The sequence below is a fragment of the Amborella trichopoda genome, chromosome 2 (assembly GCF_054954075.1).
Source record: "Amborella trichopoda isolate Santa Cruz 75 chromosome 2, AtrichopodaSantaCruz75HAP2 v2.0, whole genome shotgun sequence".
NCBI lineage: Eukaryota > Viridiplantae > Streptophyta > Magnoliopsida > Amborellales > Amborellaceae > Amborella > Amborella trichopoda.
In genome coordinates, this window is record NC_142337.1 from 50107128 (window position 1) to 50133440 (window position 26313).

General features: G+C 36.2%; 1 protein-coding gene across 6 annotated transcripts in view; it reads right to left on the reverse strand.

Annotated features, from left to right (window-relative positions):
- Window positions 1–19817, reverse strand: part of LOC18431617 (eukaryotic translation initiation factor 3 subunit B) — a 30530-nt gene extending 10713 nt beyond the window's left edge. For 4 of the 6 annotated variants that reach the window (XR_016049484.1, XR_016049485.1, XM_006841738.4 and 1 more), the window contains exons 1-5: window positions 19601–19817; window positions 14968–15177; window positions 14632–14866; window positions 9404–9550; window positions 862–990 (exon numbers count right to left, since the gene is read on the reverse strand). Coding sequence is in view for 2 of the 6 variants with exons in the window: in XM_006841738.4 (XP_006841801.1) it covers window positions 862–990; window positions 9404–9550; window positions 14632–14866; window positions 14968–15107 (651 nt within the window). In the remaining 4 variants the exon portion in view is untranslated. Of the gene's footprint in view, window positions 1–861; window positions 991–9403; window positions 9551–14631; window positions 14880–14967; window positions 15178–19600 lie in introns of all 6 variants that reach the window. The other 2 variants (XM_088858441.1, XM_088858443.1) reach the window with 1 other exon arrangement.
- Between the last annotated feature and the right edge of the window lie 6496 nt (window positions 19818–26313).

Sequence of the window (26313 nt, forward strand, 5' to 3'; positions counted from 1 at the left end):
TTTTTTTAGTTTTTTTTAGGTTATTTCAGATGTTTTTATTTATTTATTTCATTATTGGATTAGTTAGAGACTTTTTAGATATTTTAATTAAACTTAGGGAGTTTAGTTTTAAATTATACTTAAGTTAGAATCTTTTGGTCAAAAGTTAATTGTATGGACAAATATTATCCAAAACAATAATTTTTCAATATAAATAAAAGCATGGATGGGCTGGAGAGTCATTGATGTATTCCTCTTTAAGAAAAGAACGACTTTGTCTTGTAAAAGAAGCCTACGGCTTGAACCCTAGGTGGTAGAAAGCCTTAGGGTTTCTCCAAAATTGCTTGTGTCAAGGTGCTTATTGCTGATTTTCCTATGTTTCATCAAGTTCTCCTACATCAAATTTCACAAAAGAAACAATACTATAAAGAAGTAGGAACTCAAAGCACTGAAAATTCAAAGATTCACTAGTGGAGGTCACAAATTTCTTTTGGCTAATTCTTTGGTCGTCTATGGAGCAAAGCCAAACCTATATCATCCAACTCTGTGGGGTTCATGAAATTTGAGTTCAAAACTAGTTAGTGCTGCGCCCAGACATTTTTATACAGAACTATTCAGGCACTGTTTGATCAAAACTAACAGCACTCGCACTTACCAACAAACCATTTGTTAGTGCTTCATAAATTTCCAATAAACGGAAATGATACAAAAAGGTTATACAGTTAAAAAAGAAAATGCTTGTAAAGCTTGCGGAAAGGGAATAAGAATGTAGATCTCCTTAGCAAGTTCCTACGCAGTAATCTTGCCTAGCTCCTAAAACGGAACAAGCAAACAATCAAGAACAACAACTATAGAGCTTAACAAAGTACTCGAATAACTTACAGTACGTCGATAAACCAACTCTGGCTTCAATTGCCTAGGATCATTCCATAGAACCTCAGTGTCAGAGCCTGCCCGAATAACAAATTGATCTCGAGCTTTCTCATCTGTAAGCCAATGCTGAAGGTTTTCCTGCAACATAGTATAAACAAAAATATAACAAAAATTTAATCACTTCCAATAGAAGTCCAAACTAAGAAATCTCAAGATAGACATAAGGGCTGTTCCATAATTATAAATTTCATGATGCCAAAATTTACTGACTGCTACCTTTTAGCAATTCCCAGTTTGGCAACTAGGAACATTAGAAGTCCACATTTCTCAAAAATGAGAAATGTGGTATTCTAACACCTCCCCCATCCCCAAAAAAAGAAAAAGAAATGGAGAAGTAAATTTTTCAAAAAATGACAAAGGCAGCTTTATTAATTTTTGGAATATTTGGTCATTTTCAAAATGCTGTACACATTGTCATCCATCTTTATTTTTATCCAAAATGGGATTGAGATGAAATTTGTACGGTTTGTGCACCTCATTAAGGGTGCTTATGTAAAGGAGAAGTAAATTTTTCAAAAAACGACAAAGGCGGCTTTATCAATTTTTGGAATATTTGGCCATTTTCAAAATGTTGCACACATTGCCATCCATTTTTATTTTTTTTCCAAGTTTGAATTGAGATGAAATTTGTACGGCGTGTGCAACTCATTAGAGTGCTTATGTAAAAAAAATTAAAATAATTAAAATAAAATAAAATGATCAAAATGCCCCTTAGAGGTATTTCATCATTTTATATTTACAATATATTTTTCATATTTTTTAAATGTGTATAGAGGCCAAAAATTTTATCTCAATTCAATGCATAGAAGAAAAATAAAATTAAAATACTAAGACATGCTCTCAAGAGTCTGATAAAAATCGGAGAAATGAGATCTATAGCCTTTTAGTTGAACTATAATGTGAAGTTTCCAGGGCATCAGTTATTCACTGAGCTCTTGCTTGCTGCCTGCCGACTTAAGAAGGTCGTGGCGACACTCCTTCTCAGCCCCTTATCTCTTCATTTTCTTTTTTTATTAATTGTTTGGATCCATACCCTAAATCGCTGTTAAGGTTCCTTTCGGCCTGGCTTGGCATATGGCAAGGCCTATAGATGCAAGCATTTAACCTCTTACACCCATTATTCGCTCAAACTTGCAAGTTGAGTTCACTCGGATAGGCAGGATCAAACTTTTATAATGTATATCTTAGTAAGGCTAAACCCATAATGCCTGGATCTTCTTGGAGAATGTTCGTGACGCTCCATAAACTCTATAAGACGCCTTGATTGCAGGAGTCTTGTGTGGTTGGCAGTCACAAGGAGACACCCAAAATTTTTATCTCAATTCAATGCATAGAAGAAAACTAAAATTAAAATACTAAGACATGCTCTCAAGAGTCTAATAAAAATCAGAGAAATGAGATCTATAGCCTTTTAGTTGAACTATAATGTGAAGTTTCAGGGGCATTTCAGTTATTTATTTTCCAATTTTCCAATATGTATATAGATATATATATATATATATAATCGAGTGCATCAAGGTGCACAAGTGCCCAAAAGTTTAGCTCAATCTGTATGGAAAAAAAAAAAAGTAAAAAAAAAGTTGAAATGCTCGTACATGCCATCAACTATCCCATTTAACAAGGTGAACTATAACCACATTATTTCCTTAACCCAATCAGAAGTATGAAAAATAAAACCAAAAACAAAAGTTGAAATGCTCATACATGCCATCAATTATCCCATTTAATTAGGTGAACTATAACTACATTATTTTCTTTTTATGTGATAAATCATCCATTTGTTAAATTTATTGTAGATGAGCTATGATTTTGAAACCTTATTCATTTAACAAATATAACCCTCTGATAAATGAAAACTTAAATGAATGGGTATAACTAAACAAATTCCAAATCTCCATGTTTACAAAATTTCATGTTAAATCAAACAGAGCTTTCCAGAATCCCCAGATTCTGAACTAATTAATCAAATTTTCTATTACCAGCAATGTTCAAGAAGATGGATTCAGTGGCCTAGGCGGGTACCCATATACCAGGGCGGCCTGTAAAGAGGAGAGAAATAGAGGAAGAGGCCGGGGGACATCTAGGCCCATAAGGATGATAGTTGGGGGGTTTTATAGGTTACTATACCCCATGATTGTGTGCATAAACATCTATTTGTCTAAAAGAATACTGCTTCATAGTTTTTTGTGTTACTTCATTGCAAAGTTTGAAGTTAACCATATGTGGCTTTGAACTGCGAAATTGAATGACTAAAACATTAAATGAGTCAAAAATTGCCCAAGAGTCATTTGTTATGTCAACTTTCAACTACAAGTCATATTAATACAAAATGAAAAACAATCCACATACACCATAACCAAATTGAAAAGGACAACAAATCAATACCCAATATTCATAAATATCACAAAAGCCTAAACCAATAAATGAAATACACTAACCTCTCAAAACCCAATCAAATGAGGCTCGAACCGGTGGCCTTTGGTTGCCAAAAAAACTCTTTTGCAACCACTTTAAGTCTCAAAAAGTATTTGATTGAATACTTTTGATTTTACAAGAAATCAAAAAGTTTGACTTTTTTTTGTCTTAAAAAAAAATCACAAATTCTTATTTGTTGGGGTGTTTTTCAAGCTCCAAATCAACACAAGTTTTAAGAGACTAAAAAATGCCCTCGAAAACCTTCCTCCTCCAACACCCACCCCCCCCCCCCCCCCCCCCCCCCCCCCCCCCCCTTCCCCCAAAAGGGGCAAGGTGTATCCTAGGGCCACCAAGGCGGGGCCTAAAGACAAAACTGAATAGGGCCCAGCCTACACCCTATTCGGTGTGGTTTGTCCCCAGGATTGCCTAGGCGACCGAATATCTCATCTCTAATTACCAGGAACTCAAAGTTTCACCTTCTAGATTCTAGATTTCGAAATTTCCAATTTTGATTTTAGCTTCCAATTGCCAAATAACCCCATAGGTATTTAAAAGTTGACAATTCTTAACTATGTTGGTACAAGCAACCAATAATATAGTAATTGGCCGAAAACTCATTACTATTAGCATTGGCATAATTGACTAAAAAAAAAAACATAACTGAAATGGAGTGATAATACAAGAAATATTCTCAATCAGGCAAATGAAATATAAAAAGCATAGGTTGTGATATATTTGTTTGAAAGTATCTAGGGTCATGTTTGCAGCCAATTATGTTAGTTATTTTAACTTCTACATTAGTGTTTGCATTGAACAATACCATCAAGCCACTATAGTCAAATCGGCCCAAAAACAAGTCAATTTGTTGAAACCCGTAATCTACAAAGAACACAAAAAATAATTTGGCCAATCTCATATTGACTCTCCTGCCCTCCATGTGGGTCTATTTACATGTATTCTTCCAGTTTTTCAGTTTTCTTCAAATTCTAGGATTCATAAATTCTCCGTCTTTCTTTTTTTGATAAATAAAATTTGTATTAATTACAAAAAAGGTGTTTATGTTTGGACAAATGATAGGAATATTTACAAATGAGGGGGGACGACAGGGTTCTATAAGCGTTGATAGAGACTACAAAAAATGTGTTCTGTTTGTACAAAAATGATGGGAATATTTCAGACAAGAACATACGTAAGCAAGTCTGTCACGGAATATAGGTTCGTCCAAAAACTCTGTTCCCCTCCTTTCTAGTACATGAAAAGTTATTTTTACCCATGTTCAATTTAGGAAATCCATAATGGTCCAAAATGACCATGAACCTGTTCATTACCCTTTCTCTCAAGTTTTGACAGTTCTTCACCCAAAAAAAGTATTGACAGTCCCTTATCTCTTTCTTACTGTAGTCTCTCTCTACCGCTTCTTCACTCTGTAACTCTCTCTCTCTCTCTCTCTCTCTCTCTCTCTCTCTCTCACACACACACAACATACAGTGATAAGACTTCTCTCTTTCACTTGAATTGAGAATTAATTGCAACCCATTTCCTTCTCTTTCGCTCTCCCCTCTCCATCTATTGGCATTAAAAAGCTTATTACTGGAATTGAAAAACTTGGGTTTGTTAAACAGCTCCTCTAATTTGTTGCAAAGCTTCTCAATTCGGTAATGGCCATGATTTCAACATTAAAAGGCTTTCCACAATTTAAGTTTCCAGAGGAGGGGTAAATAGTTGCAGAGAAGTTATAAGCCAATTAAAGCAGAATGTAAATAGTTGTAGAGACGTTATAAGCTAATTAAAGAAGAATAGAATACAAAAAGAAATAGAAGAACTCAAGTTTCATTGAAACTAATGAGAGAAGCTTACAAGCCATGTTTCTTAGCTTTCTGGTTTAACCAACTCTCACGAAACAAGTAGTATTCAATTCTAAAAGAAAAGCCCCCATTCAACACCTATTTATAATAAAAGACCTCACCATGAACCAAAGAAATCCTTATTCTAATTGAAAGTCTCAATTAAAACAACATTAGTAATGACATTTTCACCCATACTATAATAAATAATTCCATAAGGACCCTAAACTACATATCGAATAGCCCATAAAATCAAAACAGAAAGAAAGAAATCCTAAACTCCCTAAACAACTTAAATACCTAAAAAATAAACCCCAAAAAATCCCAAAAATACTTTCCTAAATTTTAATAGGATAATCTCAAAATAAGAGGCATCTTGTCCTGCATAAGCAATGGTGGATCAAGCCTCCATTTTATCTTGATGAAGAAAACTTGTACGATATTTAAATACACAGTAAAGATTGATTTGGCCAAAATAGCGGTTAGATAATCAAAGTTTAAACCTTAAATTGAGCTCGCTTTTAAATATTTTACCTCCTTTCTTTGCCAAACTACCTTCTGGTTAAGCACAATGGCTCTACAAGTCTCTCCGAATTCTTCTCACTCTGGATCTTTCTAAGCATATTTTCAAGCTCGGAAAGAATTTCAATCTCCTTATAAAGCCCTAAAGTTGAAGAAACAAGATTCTCCATTCTTTTAAGCTTTGATTTCACCTCCCTAAAACTCATGACCCAATTATAGGGATCTGAACGTGTCTTCACAAACTCTATGGAAAAGTGATCAAAGCTCTATAAGCTTGAGTCCATGCAGTATGCATCTATGGCTTTTTTTCTTTTGCTTTGAACACCTCTTACAAAGGGAACACCTCCTTATGGCTGTTGCTTCATGTCAGCCTTGACTTTCACGGCATGATTCTCACCTTATTTGCTCTAAATATCAGCATGGTACAAAAATTTTCTGGGTCCTTCATATGTTTACAAATTTTTCTACGCATTATTTGATAGTAAATATTTGTTAATTAAGAAGGGATTTGAACCATACCCTAATGCTTTGGAGCTCTAATTCAGATCCCTCACTTGCTGTTAACTGATAAATTTCTTAATGTAGTGGTTCTTTTTGGTTCTCGTGGCCACATGTTTTTGAGAAATGTTAACTTCTTGTGGCCATATGTTTAATAGCATGATAGTATCAAACAATCAGGTTAGAATTGTTGGGTTCCCTCGGACAGCAAAGTTCTTTTTTTTAATAAATATAAATTCATTCTCTTCCTCTTTTGCTTAATATTTGGGAGTAGTATCCTAATTGATTGGACGAACATGAAATGCTTTATTGAATTAATTATAAGAGTATGCACCTATAAAAAGTCAATCTGAGGCTATTTTCTTCAACTTCTCTTAACGACTTGGGTCAATATACTCTAATGTGTTGTGAATATGATTAAGGGTGATTGTGGGCATACATTGTCTTGTTGGTTGTTACTTTCTGTTCATTGCCCAGTGGGCAAGTATTTGTTTGGCTATATTGAGTTTGGGATTTGGACTTCACTTGGTGAGCTATGTAGGGAAGCCAACTTACAATTTGGTTCAGCTGGCTTCGGCTTGGGTTTCGGCTTGGGCCACTTCAACATAGGAAGGATATGAATCGGGAAACTTTGGTGGGGACAGCAATTTTATAGTCTTTGGGGCAAGGTTAGATGATGAGGGCATATCCTCACAGCATAAGTCTAAATGCAACCAGATCCTTAGGATCTCAACAATAGACTGTAAGAAACCCAAAGGATCTCCTGCTTGCCAATGCTTACTCTCTGCTCTCGCATGCCACCAAGATTAAGGATCTGATGAATAGACTGTAAGAAACCCAAAGGATCTCCTACTTGCCAATGCTTCCTCTCTGCTCTTGTATGCCACCAAAATTAAGGACAGAAAACTCTAGTTCAAAGATGGTTCACTCTTTAACTCTTTTGTTTTATGATGAAATATTTTTCTTTAGTTAGTTGACATCCAAAACACAAGACAGATGTTTCATAAACCTGAGCAACAAAGCAAATAAATGATACAAAAAGTACCAAAACAACATAAATGTCATAACATCTGAAAATTTACAGATCACCAACCCATTGTTAGTTAGATTAAGGAAACCAAAACACAGAAGTATGAGATTCTCAATGTTTGCAGTTCAACAATCCAACAAGATCCCTTAAAATAGTATTTTGCACTTCTTATTTCTCTCCAATAGATTTAAATGCGATAGTTAATTAAACATCTTCCATTTTTCTGTTTTTCTTCAATGTGCTCTGATTTTCAAGTTCCTCAGAGTGTGAGCCACTCCTCCCAGCCTAGCACTCACCAAGATCAAAGATATGACTCTCATTGATCATGTTCCCCGCCAATATCATGACTCAAAAACAGGTAAAGGAAACACCAAATTCAAAAGTTATAACAATTTAACCAATTGGCAATCATCTGATCTTTGTTGGCTTAACAAACCTTCTAACAGTTCAATACTGGCATATACAAAGGTTTCCCTCAATACTGACAGGATAACTTCAAGACATGATCTCTGCGTACCACAGCACTTTAGACATGAGCAAGGATGCTGATCATGAAGTTAAATTAGATCTAGTTTAAGATTAGTTTCGCTTGTTTGTTTTCATCATGTGCACTCAATTCTTAACAGATGCAGCCACATAAAGCATCATGCCACTGCATGGAAGCAATGCAGTAGCATTGCCAAGGGTCCACCATAGAGGCCCACTTAGGCGGTGCATAGCCCACATATATAGCCTCAAGTGTTGATTCCATGCTATCATTTGAAGGATTCGAGCACCAAATTATCGAGTTATCAAGGGTTTCAACTTCGAAGGAGATTATATCCAAAATCAGATTATATTTGCAAATCATTTAAAAAAAAAAGGTTAGAAATTAAAACAAGACCCAAAGTGATATCACACAATGCTTGCGATATGCTTCTAATGCTAAACTGAATACTTTCTAATTTCTCTGAACAACATTGCACTATGCTTGCTTGCTTTCTTAATTGATTGGTGTAGTAACATTCTCTTTCGAGTTTATTGAATTTAATGAATGCATTGGATCACTCTATTTTACATGCTTATATTAGAGAATAAAGACAGAAAATATCAATTACTCTATCGGCAACTCGAACAGTGTATATTTAAGAATAAATACTTAATTGAAACACCTAATACCACAGAACTCACATATTAATGTTATTCTTTGTATTCATATAAATTTTATAGTTTTAATATTTTAAATATTCATAGTCCACATAAGAAGTGATGCATCCACATCATCGCCTCATCAAAGCACATAACACACTGGAACCCCTTGGCGCCTCATAATGCATCCCGCATTTAACTTTGGTGCATTCACCAATCAAACAAAAGTATACAGAACAGAGCCCATTTTCAATCTGGAACATAACATCATACTGACTATAAGATGTCATAGGGAAAAAGAACTACACAGGTTCTCTAGAGGATATTTTTGGGTGAACAAAAGTTTTCATGTGCATCATCATCATTTTAGCCTTTTTCCAATTAATTGGAGCCGACTACATGAATTCTGGTTTTCCGTTCTGCTATGGTTTTCCGTTCCGCTAGATTAAAGGCCATATCCTCAATGAGGCCATAAGTCCCCATATCTTTTCGGACTACTTCTAACCACATTCTTTTGGGCCTACCCCTTGCCCTTTTCAATCCTTCCACTTGAACTAACTTGCACCTCTTAACAAGTGTTGTACTTGGTCAGTGTCATATCAGTGCCATACATGGCCAGCCCACCTAAGTCTACTCTCTCTCATTTTATCGCCTATTGGTACCGCGCCTAAATTCTCTCGAATAGATTCATTTCGAATTCTATCCCTTCTATCACTTGAACAACAAGTTTTCACGTGCATAAGCTATAAAAATCATAGAAGACAAGCATGACGAAACCACTTCACAAGATTTCAAAACAAAATTATGATTTTTGAAGTTCTTCATGTCCTGAATCTATTAGGTAAATTCTTAGAATATAAGCCTGTGTCATGATATCCTAATTATCAGGTAGGATAACCCATTTATGGTTGATCAATTGTCAGAACTTGTTTATTAGATATTACCAATTGGTTGCATCTTAATTGTAATTCCAATGCTGGCAAGGTAACAATTAAAAGAAATTAAATGCAACTACACAATTCAGACATATCACCATAGAGAAAGAAGAGTATACCCCGGGTGTGTAAGGTTTTATTTCGGGAGCAACCCACTCATCAGGAACATTAACATATTTGTCAAATTCATCAAACAAGTACACAGCAAATACATGTGATTTGTCCAACTTATAACCATTTGTCTGGTCCTTAGCTGTCTGAGCTTCCTGTTACACCAAATAACACATTTAGAATGGAATAGATGAAATTATAAGAATATTGACCTAGCAAAGTGCTAGCAAAGTATTAGAAATAATCCAATAAACATCAGCATGGAACTTCAAATGTTGGATACACAACCTTAAATGTGCAGAGTAGTGCATTTTTTTTAAAAAAGTACATTTAGCAAGATAAAACATTCACTAACGACATTCAAACATCAAATACAGATGCTCAGTCAATCTATACTTCCAGTATGCATACGACACTAAAGGACACAAATAGGAAGGTGTTGAATTTAAAAAATAACAATGTAGAACTAGTTCTATGCAAAGCACAGACACTTTTCCATATTTTGTTGATAATAGATGACTTAGAAGGCATGATAAAGGGGAAAAATTTTATGCAGAAAAAAAATGGAAAATGTAAACGCTAAGGTTTGTAAATTCAGGTGGTCAAGCAAACCAGGTAAACATTTTCTATATAATGTCCTTGAAGAAGCTTACAATTCATTTCTCCATTTCAATTTTACAAGCTGCACAATTGAATATAGGCCTGTGCTATGCACAGTGGACATGAGCACTCAGGTATGCCTAGAGTCTTATGTTCAAGGTAAACAACGCATTGCCTGCCTAACAAAGGGTAATCCGACGAAGCAGTGCTACAGAGTACAGGCCCAGGCCTGTAAAGGCAAATAGACTGACTCTGTACATATCTTTGGAATCGAAACCCTTAACAAAACCACTTCATAGGTCAATTCCAAACCGACGCTTCTGCATGACTGAGGCATTAAGTTGTGGAATGATGAGGCAGGGGCCTCATACTCTCTTATGCATTAATTAGCTTAGTTGGGTGGATTACTGAATAAGTACTGCTGGCCAAAAGCCTCTTGCTTGAGACCTGCCTATCCAACTCTCTTAGCAAGCAGCATTGTGCATTGTGAAACAAAAACAGAGGGTTGTGGATAAGTGGAAGGATGAGAACGATATATTATTCCAATATGATAGTGTGACAAAGCATCAATATCATTTGGTCAATAAAATAAATTTAAATAACATAATTAGATTAATTCGGTTCACAAGAGAAATAATAAAGAGCATTGAATTGATAGCGACTGAGAGGATTGACTTGGGGACACTTGGTGTACCACGTCTATTCCAGACAAAGGAGCCAACAAGCATGGCCACACAAGGTTAGCTTTAATAGGCACCAAGTTTCTATGACCACATATGCATTTTTCTCAAGTCATGAACCACAGGTCTTCATCTATTTCACTTGTCTTTCTTCTGGACAAGAAGCCCTAAATGAAATGGGTATGAGTCTGTAGAGGGCAATGCAGGTTTCCATCCGACTTTTTCTACTTTGTAGTCATTTTTTATGGAATAGCAGTCCAATCATCCCATCATGTGGCTCTTCTGCTAATGCATTCATCATTAGGATTGGAACCCAAAGTGCCGGATTTGGTTAAGTGCCCTGGAGATTTACAATGTGCCCCTTATGAGAGGTGATCCTCCTTTTGGAATGATGCTTTGTGCTATAGAGGAGTGTGATACTCAATTTCTTCCGGAAGAAGGCTTGAGTGAGGAATAATCTTCATTGCAGATAGAAAGACTGCCAGCCCTTCGTGCTAAGTTAATCTTGGTCTATCTTTAAACATTTTGCAAAGAGGTTAGGATGTTCATCTTTAAACATTTTGTAAAGTATAATTGTCCAATGCTTCTTTTTAGCCAGCATTCTCATGCGAGTGATTTGGCAAGCAGCTATAGAAACTTCATGAACAACTATCATGCGGGACTTGCATCCAAAGGTTATGGATTAAGTTATGAAGCTCAATCAGTATGACAATTTTTCTCGATCACTAACTGAATTGAGTATAACATTGCTAGCAGTTTCAAGTGATCCCCCATGTGGTCACGATGAGATCAGATAAATATGACAGTTTAGAAATTATACAACTGATTGGTAGGAATTGGTTGGAAAATATGAAACTCCTTTGTTATAAGTACCCATGGTACAAAAAAAAATTAAAAGTAATCCACGTTCATTATTGACTATAGGAGAAAAGGTAAACCCCAAACAAAGTATATACAGTTTCTTATAGAGAAATAATCCACATGATATACTTTGCCGACAATATTTCTTTATATGTGAAACATTTTACGTTTGAAAATGATACTCCACACTGGCCTAATGGGGGAGTTTGATATGGGAATCCGATATAATCCAAGGGGCTTGGCTCAAGTTAAAAGATAAACACCACAATGAGAACAGAGACCTAAGGGCATATAAAATTCTAACCACAATTTGGAGAAGTTTCCTGAAAAAAGTCACAAATAAAACTCAAATTGTGCAATCTGATTTCCTAATAGGAATTCCTATATCGAGAAATCTTTTTTTTTTATGCTGTATAGATGAAGTAGAGTAATGCAAAAAAAGGAGCCCCGAAGGGAGATACAAAAAAGGTCACCAAGGGAGGTGACAAACCCAGCCCAGACACAAAACAAAAAAACCCAAACCCAACAAAGAAATCTAAGACAGGAAAAAAAGGAAGAAAGAAAAAACCTTTACACGAGAAAGACCCCCCAAAACTAAAACAAGATACTAAGAGCTATGCCCAACAACTGAAGAAGCCCCAAGTTTGGTGAGCTCATCTGCGACGTGGTTGGCCTCCCTCCAGATATGCCTCCATGAGACCTGAACAAGGCTGCAAAGAACACGGATTTCATCAAACAGATACCAGAGTCACCAAGGTGGTTGGGAACTGCTAGAAGCCCAAGAGAACATTCTGGGAGTCCCCTTCGACTAGGAGGAGGGGGGCCCAAGAGTGGTTGAATCGCCTAAGATCTTCTAGTATGGCCCGGTTTTCAGCCTCAGTGCAGTCCGTGATTCCGAAAGACGAGGAAAAATAGCCCAAGGGAAAAACCCTGGGCATTTCTGAAAATCCCACCTATTCATACTGAACCAGGGTTGCCTAGCAACAACCCATCGAAATTAAGTTTGATGACTCCCCTGTCTGGGGGCCTCCAGAGTGTCGAGCGAGGCACCTTCCTCGGCTGATGGCTGAGGATATTAGCCCAGTTTGAGTGGAAGTCGAAGCCATGGAGGAATTTGAAGTGACTGGGATTAGTGGCCCATAAAATGACAGAGGCGCGAATGGTGGCTTTGAAATTGGGGGATGGAGGCTGAAAGACCCTTGAAGATCCTGCTGTTCCTTTCCTTCCAAATGGTGGCGGCCTTCCAAATGGTGGTGGCCATCAGTGCTTTCCATAGTAGGGCCCCAGAACGAGGCCATGGGAGGCAAGAAGAATTGTTGAATAGTAGGGGTACATTTTCGGGTATGACCCAAACCCATTGAAAAAGAGCAAGAGAGTCCCACCAAAGAGAGGCCGCCAGAGGACAGTGGATAAAGAGGTGAGCATTGGTTTCCTTAGCCTGGAGACACATCACACACCGGTTAGGTAAGGGCAAACCTCTCCTCTGGATCTGGTCAACTGTTAGGACTCTCTCCCCCAACACGCCAGCCAATTGAAAACCTGAACTCTGGGTGGGATAAAGGAGCACCAGGTTTTGAGGATAGCTGGATGGCAGATAACAGACTTGGGGTGAGTCAAAATTAGGCTATGGTAAAGGAAGGAAACCGTGAAAGACCCTGAGGGGGTCAGAGTCCAAATAATCTGGTCTTCTCCCCTAGGGAAGGGGGGAACGGTGGAGATGAGAGCAGAAAGAGAAAGAAAAGCAGAGAGTTCATCATCTCAAAGGGCTCTAAGAAGATCTAAGTTCCATGTTCTGCGGGAGCCCGTAGAAGGAAAGCGATCAAGGATGGAGGCTGAGGGAGTAGAGGCCAAACAAAAGAGAGAGGGGAATTGAGTGGCAAGAGGTGAGTTGCCGAGCCAGGTGTCTAGCCAGAATCTAACTTTGAGTCCATCCCGGGGTTGAAGACGCGAAAAGGACCTGAATAAGTGAATGGAGTGGAAGATAGACCTCCAGAATCCTGAGGCCATCTGGGCTAGCCTGTGGGGGGTGGACCAGGTAAAGGAAGCAAGGTGGTGTTTGTGAGATAAGATACGGTGCCACAGATGATTACCTTGGGTGGCCAGCCTCCACCACCATTTGCAAAGAAGGGCAAAGATTAGTAAGCTTGAGATTACGGATAACGAGCCCTCCTGCTGGTTGAGGCAGGCACACTTGTTTCCAAGCCACGAGGTGGTATTTCTTGTTGGTGTCGTCGCCGGACCACAAGAAGTTGCGCATTAACTGCTCTAGGTGCTCCTGCGAGAGGCCAGGAGATGGAAGAGAGACATCTTCCATTCAAGATAATCATAGATTCCTAGGCAATAATGTTCGTATCGTATGATCGTACTGGTATTCCATTGTTACCACAAAGCCGATCCACCAGCTTTCCTCACTCAAGAGCCTTGTTAAGCATGTGCATGATCACATAGTGGCACAACAAAATTAAATATCTTACTCATGTTTACTGCAGCATATAACTCAAGAAAGCAAATAAAGCACATCTAAGACACTTCATATGAGAAACTAAAAGTAATAGTAATGAAATCCCACTTTGGTAATGGAATCCCACTTTAAAAGGGAACAATGGGTACACAGGATAACCACCTAAGTTACTAAGCATCATTTGCATTGTTAAGCATGAGCATGCAACCAACACACGTCGGTCACACGCGCGCATGCATGAACACGCGTGCACACACACACACACAGAGATGACAATGGATATACAATTCCAATGCATAGGAGAACCACCCAAGCATGCATTTTTAAACATGAGCATGAAACCAACATGCATTGGAAACCAATAAAAAAAAAAAAGAAAAGAGGAGGAATAAAAGAGTATGAAAATGATATAAACATCCACCACATATTCTGCACATGAAGTAAGGTTGACAGTGACTACAAGGTAGTTTCTTTTTTTCAAAGGATGAATAACAAGTTCCCGATCATTGTAATGAAGAGCACAAATGAATATAACAGCACATAATCAAAATGTGACGCATTTCATCAGTAAACTTACAAAACTAGCCATCAAAAACCCTTTCAAACGGGTCAGAGGGAGTGAGAAAATTATTACTTGTGGAGTGCTGTATTCGATGAAGCAATATCCTTGGGTCTTCTTCGTCTCCTGATCAATAGGCATCCTAAGCCCTCCCTCTCTAATCACACCAATCTGCCCAAATATCTTTCTTATTACAATTTCTAGCTTCTCAAACTTCTCAGGAGCAACAACTGGTAGATTATAAACAATGATTATATTCTCAAAACCAGAGTCGAATTCCAACGCTTCTTCCTCAACCACATCATCATCACTGCAAGGGAAAACTTCAAAACAATCAAAGAACATTAAAAAGCAAAAGTGATCAGACATTTAGAGAGATAGAAGAAGCAAGAGATAGGGTTTATCTGTAACCTTGGTATGCCATAGTCATCACCAGGTGGGAGCTGGATAGACTCGAGATCAATGTTGGAGATGTCGATCTTTGAGACGTCGATGAGTGAAGAAGAGCCCAGGTGGTGTGCTGGTAATGGCAATTCCATCGCTTCCGCCATTGAAGAATAGAATATATTAGGACTCTCTCTGGGAACTTTGTTTGATAAACTGTGGTGCTGGTATTTTCACCTGTTTCGTATTGAGAAAGTTGGACCATTCATTATGTATTTCATTGATTTAATGTGCAGAATGCATATTTTGAATAAGATTTTATTGCTTCAACCCAACTAATGCATTTCTTATAAAATGCACGATTGAGACTGAATTAGTTCTTATATCTACATAGCTTAAAAGTGGAAGACACCCAACAATAATTGAAATTGCAATCACACCACTACACCAAAAAAGATAAGTATATATCCATATCAAGAGGTTACCACTAGCAGCAACGCCTTAAGAAATACCTAAACCTAGAAGTTGCAATCATGCCAGTACACAAGCCTAGAAAGGCATCCACATCCATATGCTTAAATTGAAGCAATAGTTCTCATGGAATTCCAATAAATATTATACAATACTAACAGTCTAACCTGCATTCAAAATACATAAAGGGGTCCATTTTAGTTATACACATTACTTTATCCTTCCTAATTCAAATTTAAAAAAACAAAAACCATTAAAAACTGTCACTTCGCCACAAGGACCAAAAACTTCAGCTAGCAAATGGGTAACAAATTTGATCAAGTTTAGTGCCATAAAGACCAAACAGATCAGTTTGCACATTCAGTCAAGATCTAGCCCTACAAAAGCCATACGGCCTACGAATTACCCATCAAACAAAAAATATTTCGATTTAACAAGGCTCAACAATAAAATCAAATAGAAAAAACCCGTCACAAAAAGATTCAGACTTACATCATCTATCAAATCAAATAGAAAAACCCATCACAAAAAGATTCAGACTATAACATCATCTATCAAACATGAACCAATAAAAAAACACAAGAAGTCAAAAACGCACAAAACATCAAAAAGTTCAGAAAAGTAAAAAGGAAAAAGAGCCCATACTGCCAAAGAGAAACTTGGTTTCTCTCCTTCCTAAGATCCAGCACAATTCAAAGAGATGAACTTTATGCTTTAATAAAAACAACTAGAAATATAAGGTCACAAAAATCCAAAAATAGAAGTTTCGATAGCAAGCATTATCTTGATAGAAGTCTTTTAATTTTAAACTGTGTTGATTCACAACATACTATTTTGTAAAACAAATGTGGATTCAAGTTATAAACTCAAATCAATTGACAACTCCCAACTGTCGGGAAAACCAGTTAAATCAGTTTCACATATCTCTAAGTTATAGCCATGAGATGGAATACATGAAGAGCCTGTGACAGAGAGGATACATACAAACACTTCAATGAACCATGACAAGATAGAAGTCACCATAAACTGACTTACAATACACACCGGCATGATATCAAACCTAATGATATTCAAGTGTTGCAACGAAAAAACAAACTCAAGACAATATTATTACAATACACAAAAACACTTCAATGAACCATGACAAGATAGAAGTCACCATAAACTGACTCACAATATACACCCTGTGCATGATATCCAACCTAATGATATTCAAGTGTTGTAACCAGAAAACAAACTCAAGACAATATTATTATTCAAGGTAGTATGACTCACGTGAAGATCAAGCCAAGTTGAGCCAGGACTTGAGTATGCAGAGTGCAATATTTCTTAATTAGGAAAAGATAAAAATACCAAAAAGATAACATGGATAAATCATACACCAACAAAAAAAAGAACAAGAAAACTCACGGATGCAAGTCCACAAACAAACAAAACATAAATATCTCAAAACATGCATGCACAAACTTATCAAAGTTCATATATAAACAAAGAATTAGCCTAGCAACTTCAATTCTAACACAGTTACTCAATCACCAAAAAAAATTTGAATTTATTAATCCCTATAATAAACTCCGAGACAAGTTCTCCAAATCAAATATCTCACTCACTCAGCTAACCCAAAGGAAAGCAAAAATAAAAGGTACCAGCAAGATTAAACAAAAAAATTAGAAGAAAGCATAATGAGAAGAAACAAGTAATGAAATAGAACGAAAACATGGAATACAATACCTAAACCATCTATTCTAACAACAAATCTAATTTTTTTTAAAGAAAAGGATGTAATAAAAAGAACGATTAAACTTGTAGGTACACATTTCAATTACAACTTCCAAATCTCATGTACAATTTTCTTTAACAAATTTCCATCTATTGGTTCTTGAAGCATTTTCTTCTGAAAATTTGATAAAACCATATGGTACTTTAAAGAATATGGCATGTAATTTTCACAAATTTAGATATAAAGAAAACACAGCGATAGAAGGAACCTTTGGCATAAATGAGGGTGGAGGCCATAGATACATTTGTAGGATTAGGATATTGGAAGTGAAAGAAGCTTTGAAGATGATGAAGATATGAAAGTTTCAAAAAAAAAGAAGATGATGAAGATAGGAAAGGCTTTAGGACCAGATGGTATCCCGATGGAGATTTGGAAGTGTAAGAGGGACATTTGCATTGATTGGCTGACCAAGTTGTTCAACAAGGTGTTGAGAAAAAAGAAAAAACCAAACGGATGGATGAAAAGTATTGTGCTACATATTAATAAGAACATATGACGCATAAAAAATTGTGCAAATCGTGGGATCAAACTCATAAGCCACACCATGAAGTTGTGGGAGAGCGTGATTGAGCAATGACTAAGGCATGACTCGAGAGTATCAAGAAATGAATTCGGTTTTATGTCAGGGAGGTCAGCAGTTGAGGCTATTTTCCTACTTAAACAACTGATTGAGAATTTTAGGGCAAAAGGAAAAGATTTCCACATCGCCTTATTGATTTAGAGAAAGTTTATGATATAGTACCTCAAGATTTAATTTGGTAAGTATTAGAAAAAAAAAAAAAAAATCTCCAAATACTACATCAACTTGGTGAGAGATATGGACGAGAGAGTGCTAACTAATGTACAAACAACTAATGGAGAGACGAATGAGTTTTTAGTAATAATATGTCTACATCAAGGGTCGGCATTGAGCCCATACTCTTATCTTAGTTATGGATGACTTAACTAGGCACCTAAAAGATGAGGTACCGTGGTGTCACGAACAACTTGATTTTAATTGATGAGACCCACATCATCAACACGAAGCTAGAACTTTAGAGGGATGCTCTAGATATAAAGGTTTAAAATTAGTCGGACTAAAAAAATTATATAAAATGCAAATGTAATAATAATATGAGTAGAGATGAGGAAGTAGTTAACATTGATGGCCAAAAACTACTAAAAAGAGCGCACTTTCAATATCTTGGATCAATAATTTAGAAAAATGGATAGATTGAGGAAGATGTCATGCATAGAATTAGATTTGGGTGGGCAAAGTAGAGATGTGCAATAGGAGTTTTGTATGATCGCCACATACCAATGCCGCTGAAGGGAAAAATCTATAGGACAGTTGTGAGACCAGCTTTGCTTTATGAGGCAGAATGTTAGGCGGTCATGGAACAACATATCTATAGGATGAGTATAGCTAAGATGATGATGTTGAGATGGATGAATGGAAAGATAAGAAGGGATAGAATTTAAAATAAATACATTCAAAAGAACTTCGATCTCGCCCCAATAGGCGATAAGATGAGAGAAAGCAAACTTAGGTGGGTACAGCGCAATCCCAATATGGCAGTGGGTTGGCCATGTGCAGTGCAATCCCAGTATGGCACGTGTTAGGAAATATGAGTTGGTTCAAATGGAAGGCTAAAAAAGGGTAAGGAGTAGGCCCAAGAGGCATGGTTGGAAGTAGAGTGAAAAGATATGGGACTTATGGCCTTACTGAGGGTATGCCCTTTGATAGTGCAGAATGGAGGACCGGTATTCGTTACTGAGGGTATGCCCTTTGATAGTGCAGAATGGAGGACCAGTATTCGTGTAACCAACCCCAAATAGTTGGGAAAAGGCTCTGACGATGATGAGGTATAGAGAAAACACCACCAGTCACAAGAAAACAAAAAAATAGCTATAGCTATTTCTTGGTCAGAAAAAATTAGCTTCATTCAATGAAGAAACAATCCATGATCGTAAAAACACAGACACCACAAAAAGAAATAATTCATCAGAAGAAATAGATAAATACATGAAAACGAGAATTTATAGTCTATAAAGAGAAAGAGATAGGGAAAGGAAGAATCCAGGTTGACCCAGCACAAATGCATAACAAAAATTCATCTACAAAATCCCAACATTATGCAGAAAAATACACCAAGTTCAGTGCTATCAAATGAAAATAAATGTGGAAATCATGTTGCAGTCCGCACGATGGATTCTATAAATACTCTTGATGTGTATTTGGGGGGTTAAGAATAACCAGGAAAGAGAGAAAAAAAAAAAAAAAACAAATATAAATGCTCTCTACAGATTTAAGGTTATTCTTCTCTGAGATTAATACAAAAACGACGAATCAAAAATAAAATCTCTTCGTATATCTGTGGGTTATCTTCTTTGAGTTCAACAAGAAATAAATAACTAAAAGCAACTCACTGTATCTCTCTGAGCACTCTTCAGCGCAGCAATGGAAAAATTAGGGCAATAGACCAAGGTCTGGGGCGAGGAGGAGGAGCTGCTGTGGAAGGATGGGCGGGAGAGTTGTGCAGCGCCTACTCCTCGCAGAAAGTTGCGGCCCAGGGGCATCGGCTGCAAGTTTCTTTTAAGAACAATTTCTTTTAAGAACAATTGTTTCATGCAGGCTGGACTACATGGATGCAATGTCCATTTATAACTCACGGACCGAATGTTTTCTTAATATAATTATTATTTTTAGTTTTTTTTTAAAAATCATATCGATGACCTCTATGTTGAAGTTTATATATAGTCTAAAGATTAAAATTAAATTATATTTAAAAAACATATGTATTGCCACACGTACATTTCTACAATATGGGGACTGGCCGCATGCCAACCGAGTCCTTCTTTTAATGGATTTAGGTTATTCGATATTAAAATCCTTGCTTTAAAACCAAGGTAAGCAAATTTTAGCAACTTGATTTTTGCAATACTACTGTTTGGGTAGCTTCTATTTTATTAAGAATATTTTTTATTTTGTATAGATGCGAATTCATGAGAGGATTGGATGTCCAAAATTTGGTGTTAAAATATTTAATATAAAAAAAATTAAAAATAAAATAATATAGAGGGTGACACTGTGATTGGAGTCATCTAAGCCGACCATTTAGAATGGGCAGTTGGATAGGGAGAAGTATAGTAGTTTTATGCTATAGGAAAAGCATAGATGGATAGGGGGAAGTATAGTAGTTTTATGCGAAGCATATAAAGCTTGCCCTTAAAATAAGGGGTGCGGTTTGTATATTGTCGAGGCCCTAAATAATCAAAGTAAAGCCCACCTTTAAATAGTATCAAGAAATGTGGTTTCAATATTGAAGATCTTTGTGACAGCTTTAAACTATATTATTATGGGAAACTCTTCCCAACGCTTATAGGCAAAAATGAACAGTGATTTCGCCTACTATCATTATCATCCAAATTTCATCGCAAGGTCACAGTTATCTAGTAGTGTTTCAATTTTCATTTTTTTTTACAAATCCAAATTACTTGAAATTTACAGTGTGTGTACATCTTAATGAGGCGCACCCAATAAAAATATGAAAAATAATAATCCGTAAAATATAAATTGACCAAAATACCCATGACAATTTATGGGGGAATTTTGATCAATTTATATTTTACGAATTATTTTTTTCATATTTTTATTAAGTGTGTCTCACTAGGATGTACACACTCCAAATTTCAAGTAATTTGGATTTGTAAAAAAAAAATGAAAAATGAAATACTATCGGACAACTATGATGGTGCGATGAAGTTTGGATAGTGATCAGGGTAGGCGAAATCACTGCTCATTTACACCTATAGATATTGGGAAGAGTTTTCCTGTTTTTATTTTGAGAAACGATTCTATAGGACCCTCCCCCACCCAATTGTATATGATCCCTGTAAATAGTAGTGAAATTGTGTGCGAATCTCGAGATCAAATTGGTGGCTTACCTGCTATCGGCTTCCCATCAAGTTGCCGGTGTTTTCCTTTGTCTATCTCTCTCTCTAGTACTCTTTTGAAACTCTTGCTCACCTCTGTGAAATCTCTGCCCCAACTTGCTCTCTCCCACTCTCTCTCTGTAAAGTACTATTTTACTTAAGGCAAACAAAGGCAGCCCGCTCTCTTCTATGCGAAACTTTCTGTCCCAAGCCCTAGCAGAGTTACCACAGTTGTAGAGGCCGTTCTATTTCATGCTAAAGTGGAAGATCTTGGTCTCTTTATTTCAAATTGGGGATTTGATCCATTGCTATTTTTTTGTATCACAAGGTTTAAATGTGATCTCTCTAGCAAGAATTGGGTTTTTTCATTTGGCTTCTCCCTCTCTACCTGAATCTCTTTTTTTCAAATGAATCAATACAAGAGATGGAGTTCATTTGCTTGATTGAGGTGGGAGATTTGGGGGATCAATTCACTGTCATTGGGTTTTTCTTCATTTGGTTTTTCTCTTGCTCTCTCTTTCTCTAGGTTAATTTCAATTTGCAATTAAGTTTTTCCTTTTTCCTTTTTTTTTTTTTTTCAAATTTCAAAGGCAAAAAGATATTTGCAGGATTGGCGGGAAAATGGGCGTGAGCGTTCTAAATTTCTCTCTCTAATGCGAGTGTTTCTCCATCTCTCTCTATTCCCCATATGAGTGTTTTTGCCATTGCCCTCTTTCTCTAACTCTCTCTGTCTCTCTATTTCTCTTTATCTCTACGGAGAGGGCAATCATTAGCAATGCTTTTTACTTTATAACATGATGGAACATGCCACTCTTTTTGTTTTTGCTCTCAAATAAAATTGTAATTGCATCCTCTAATATTTCTTTATTCTCAATTGCTTTCTTTTTCATCTAGTGACATGTATTAAATCACTTTCATAAAGCCCTTGTCGTCCATACCCTTTGATATTGATTTTTTTTCCTTTTCTATATCGAACTTGTTATTACTGTGGTGGTAAAGAATATGACACATGATAAGTCATTTTTGTCATTCTCATTCCATGTTGCTGAGCCAGAAAGAGACACGAAAAAGTTATAAGGTTTCCTCCTTACCATAGAGGCAACCATTGAGGATCATTCCTTATGGTATGGTGCCAATGCGGAAGAAATCAATAGTTCTATCAAGGTAATGAGTGCTTCATAATTGATTATTTTTTTGTTCATGTTGAAATCTGACGTATCTTTTTTTGCTTGTGTTGAAGTCTGACCAATCATTTGAATGGCAACGGGCACCTGTGAAAAGTGTACATGAACTAGTGGAATCACATGCAAAAGGGAGCAGTAATGATGGCTCTAACGAGTTTGGTATTATAAACACTTGCAGTGAGGAAGATAAACATGGAAGATTGGGAAGCTATCCAAACGAAGGAAATATTGCCTATGAACCATTTGTGGGTATGGAATTTTCATCTGAGGAAGAAGCAAAATTATTTTATAATGAATATGCGAGGTGAATGGGATTTAGCATGCTCATGGGAAATACAAAAAAACACAACATGAAAGGGTCATGCGCTATTGTAAATTTCTATGTTCAAGAGAAGGATTTCGTTCAAGGAAAGTTTATAGTGGAAAACCTACTCGGAAGGTACCACACACAAGAGTTGGTTGCAAAGTAATGATAAAAATATGTAAGAAAGGTATTAACAAGTGGGTTGTTACACGGTTCACCTCTTACTCTACATCAACTTTGAACACAAAACTACCTATGGAGAAATAAGCAGCAGATGCTTATACCAGGACAGTGTTCCTTAAGTTTCAAAATGAACTGGATGAAGTGATATCAATTGTGGTAAAAAAAATTGAGGAGGATGGCTTAATCAATACATACAAGTTGACAACATATGAAAAAAAGAGCAAAGAATATAGTTGTATTTGATGCCTCTAAAATTGAAGCAACTTGTGGCTGTAAAATGTTTGAGTTTTCCCGGTTTCTTTGTAAACATATATTAGCAGTTTTCCATCGTGAGCATGTTCAATAAATTCTATCCCAATACATTTTGAAGCGATGGACAAGGAATGCCAAGAAATGGACTTTTTAGTAAATGAGAAAGGGATTTTAATAAATGAGCATAGAAAAGGAGCGATGGGAAATTCCATGGATTCTCTATTCTCACGATTCAACTATTTAAGTCGCAAAGCAATTAACCTTGCAGAGATTGAGGCGAAATCTGCACGTGTTTTTTCTGTGGTGTTGTTAAGATTTCAAAAATTGAGGCAAAGAGCTATCCATGAGAAAAGTATTGAAAATGCATCACAAGTTTGCCCTATGGACAATGAAAGTAACTTGGGAATAGCTATGACAACAAGTGAAGTAAATCAATATTGTTCAGCAAGTAATGTTATACTGCAAAATCTATTACTGACAATAACAAAGGGCCACCATTTGGCGATAAGAATCAAATAACCAGCAAAAAAGCCGTTGTGAAAGCTTGTTACATGCCGTATGTGCAACAAAGTGGGGCATAATTCGCATACTTGTTCATTGTCAAAAAGTAGTGATTCACAACTTACAGGGGTAAGATATTTGATTATTTTGTACTTGTACTCTCTCTATCTACCTTCTTCTTACTTTCACCAGTTGTATGAAAAGTTATTTTGTTTTCTAACTTACTTTACAAATTTCAGTGATAGATTCCATGTACACAGATCAATCCTCGAATGCTATGAATCAAGATTATAGTGGTGCCTTTTAGGTAGGCTTTTATTATTATGGTACTCTTCCCAATGGCATACGTGCAAGCTAGTTAAATATATTTTGTTACATATAATCATTTCTTTTAAATATATCTATGATTTATTCTTGCCATGAAATTTGGAGCCCCTTAGTGACGATTTTTTTTTACTCTTTACTTGCAGTTTGATGCAACCACAACATTTTGTTACCACCTTTGTGGATGAGTCCCACTTTTGTTATGGAACTACTCATTGGTATAGCCAACTCAGCATCCGATCCTTTCTCTAAAGAGGGAGCCACACAAAGCAACAAATATGAGATATTTTTTAGTACCTTTTTTAGCACATGGTCCCCCCATTTTTTGTATATTAACTTCTTGATTATGTTTTGGATGTAAAGTAGTTTTTGAGCCCCTTTACGGGTTTTTGTATAGAACCACCAAGCTTAGAAATCCAAAGGATGAATGGAGTATTTTTTGAGCCCCTTTATGGGTTATGGGTCAGTGGAGTATTTGGATGATGTTGAGAATGGTGAAGATGAAGGGGGCTTTATGAATGTACTTGTGCGTAAATCTTTCCTTGTTTATTGAAAATCGACAGACGTGAAAATGCGACTTTTAACAGCAATGTAGCTCCGTATTACACAATATATCATGAGATCTATATATATATATATATATATATATAAAGAGAGAGAGAGAGAGAGAGAGATTGCAAGGTATTTCACATTTTTAATTGATTCTAATGTGAATAGTGATAATCTTTGCATGGTTGACTTGATGAGCTTATGGGTTGTCTAATTGTATAAAAACTAGAAATCAGGCGCCCAATTTGTGAGCTTATGTGTTGTCTAAACAGGACCCTTATCCCTCTCATTTCCCCTTGGCTGAAATTGCAAGGAAGCCAAAAGATTCCCTACAAGTCTATGAAGAAATGCTTATGATGAAGTGTACACCAGACATATTTCACTTATGCTCGCTTATAAGAGCATGTGTGCACGAAAAAGTTGTTATGCCATTTACAAGCCCTTAAAAAAGCAGTACATCAAGATAGAAAAATTCCTATAAATTCATCTATAGGAAATTACAATGTAGATCTTTACTCACAAATAGATTGCTCTATATAAAAACCTAATGTCATTTACAAGCCCTTGAAAAGGCGGTACATCAAGATAGAAAAGTTCCTATAAATCCATCTATAGGAAATTACAATGTCGATCCTTACCCACAAATAGATTGCTCTATATAAAAACCTGCAAAGGGGCTTAAGAAATGTTTACATCCAAAATATAAGCAAGAAGTTAAGATACAAAAAATGGGGACCATGTAGTAAAAAATATGCTCGAAAAAAATCGCTTGTTTGTTGTCTTGTGTTGCTCCCTCTTTAGTGAGAGTGTCGCATGTTGAGTTGGGCTCTCCCAATGAGTAGCTTCATAACAAAAATGGGGATTCATCTCAAAGGGTGGGAACAAAATGTTGTGGTTACATCAAACTGCATTTAAAGAATAAAAATATCATCACCAATTGGCAAACTCTATCAATTCAACCATAAAAACACATAGACTTCAAAAGACAAATTATTTGAGCTGCAAAAATAATTTGCTAATGTGAAACAAATTGCTAATACAAAACTGAATTACCATGAAAACAATTTACAGGTGATCTCAAGCTTGTTTTTTCTCATGTAATCATTTTCTTATGTTTTGTAACTTACTTGTGGGGTGCACATGCAAGAGCAATCATCTAACTTTTCGTGCTTAAACATAGATAAAAGGATATAATTTGTAATCTCTCTGGCTACAGAAAATGAAGTAGCAGTTGCCCATATGTCAAAAGAAATGATTGACTGATTGAATCCCAAGGATTTGAGGCAATTGTGGCATCGGCAAATTCCACTCTCACTCTAGATCCCTATAACAGAACAATTAACATAAAAAAGTTTCTAAAAGACTAGCAAATTAGCAATAAATAAGATCAAATTATGAAAAAGTAAATGAAATAAATAGCAACAACTTATATCTTGATTCAGATTAGCAGCGTCCCATCATTAACTTCAAATTAACAAAAACCCAAAAAAAGAAAAAGAAAAAGAAAGCATCAAAATATCAAACTATCTAACCCACCACTTTCCTCTAGATCCCTGTAACAAAATAAATAGCGTCAAATTCTTTTCATAACTAGTGCTCCTAAGATCAAATTACAAAAATAGATTAGATACTATAAACAACAACAACTCATAATTTGCTTCAAATTTGCAATAGCCCATCATTAGATTCAAAAATAAATTAGCAAGAAACCTAAAATTTGCATAAAAAAATTTGCAGCAAAAGCGTTGAGCTAAGTAATAATTAGCTCACCACTGACGCTGGTTTCTGAAATTAAAAAATCAAAGAAATAGCAATGACCCATCATGTGTGAATAATCTGATAGAGAGAGGAAATAATCAACAAGGCTCATGGATCAAAGTAAAAAAACAATAAACCTTTGACAAGAATAA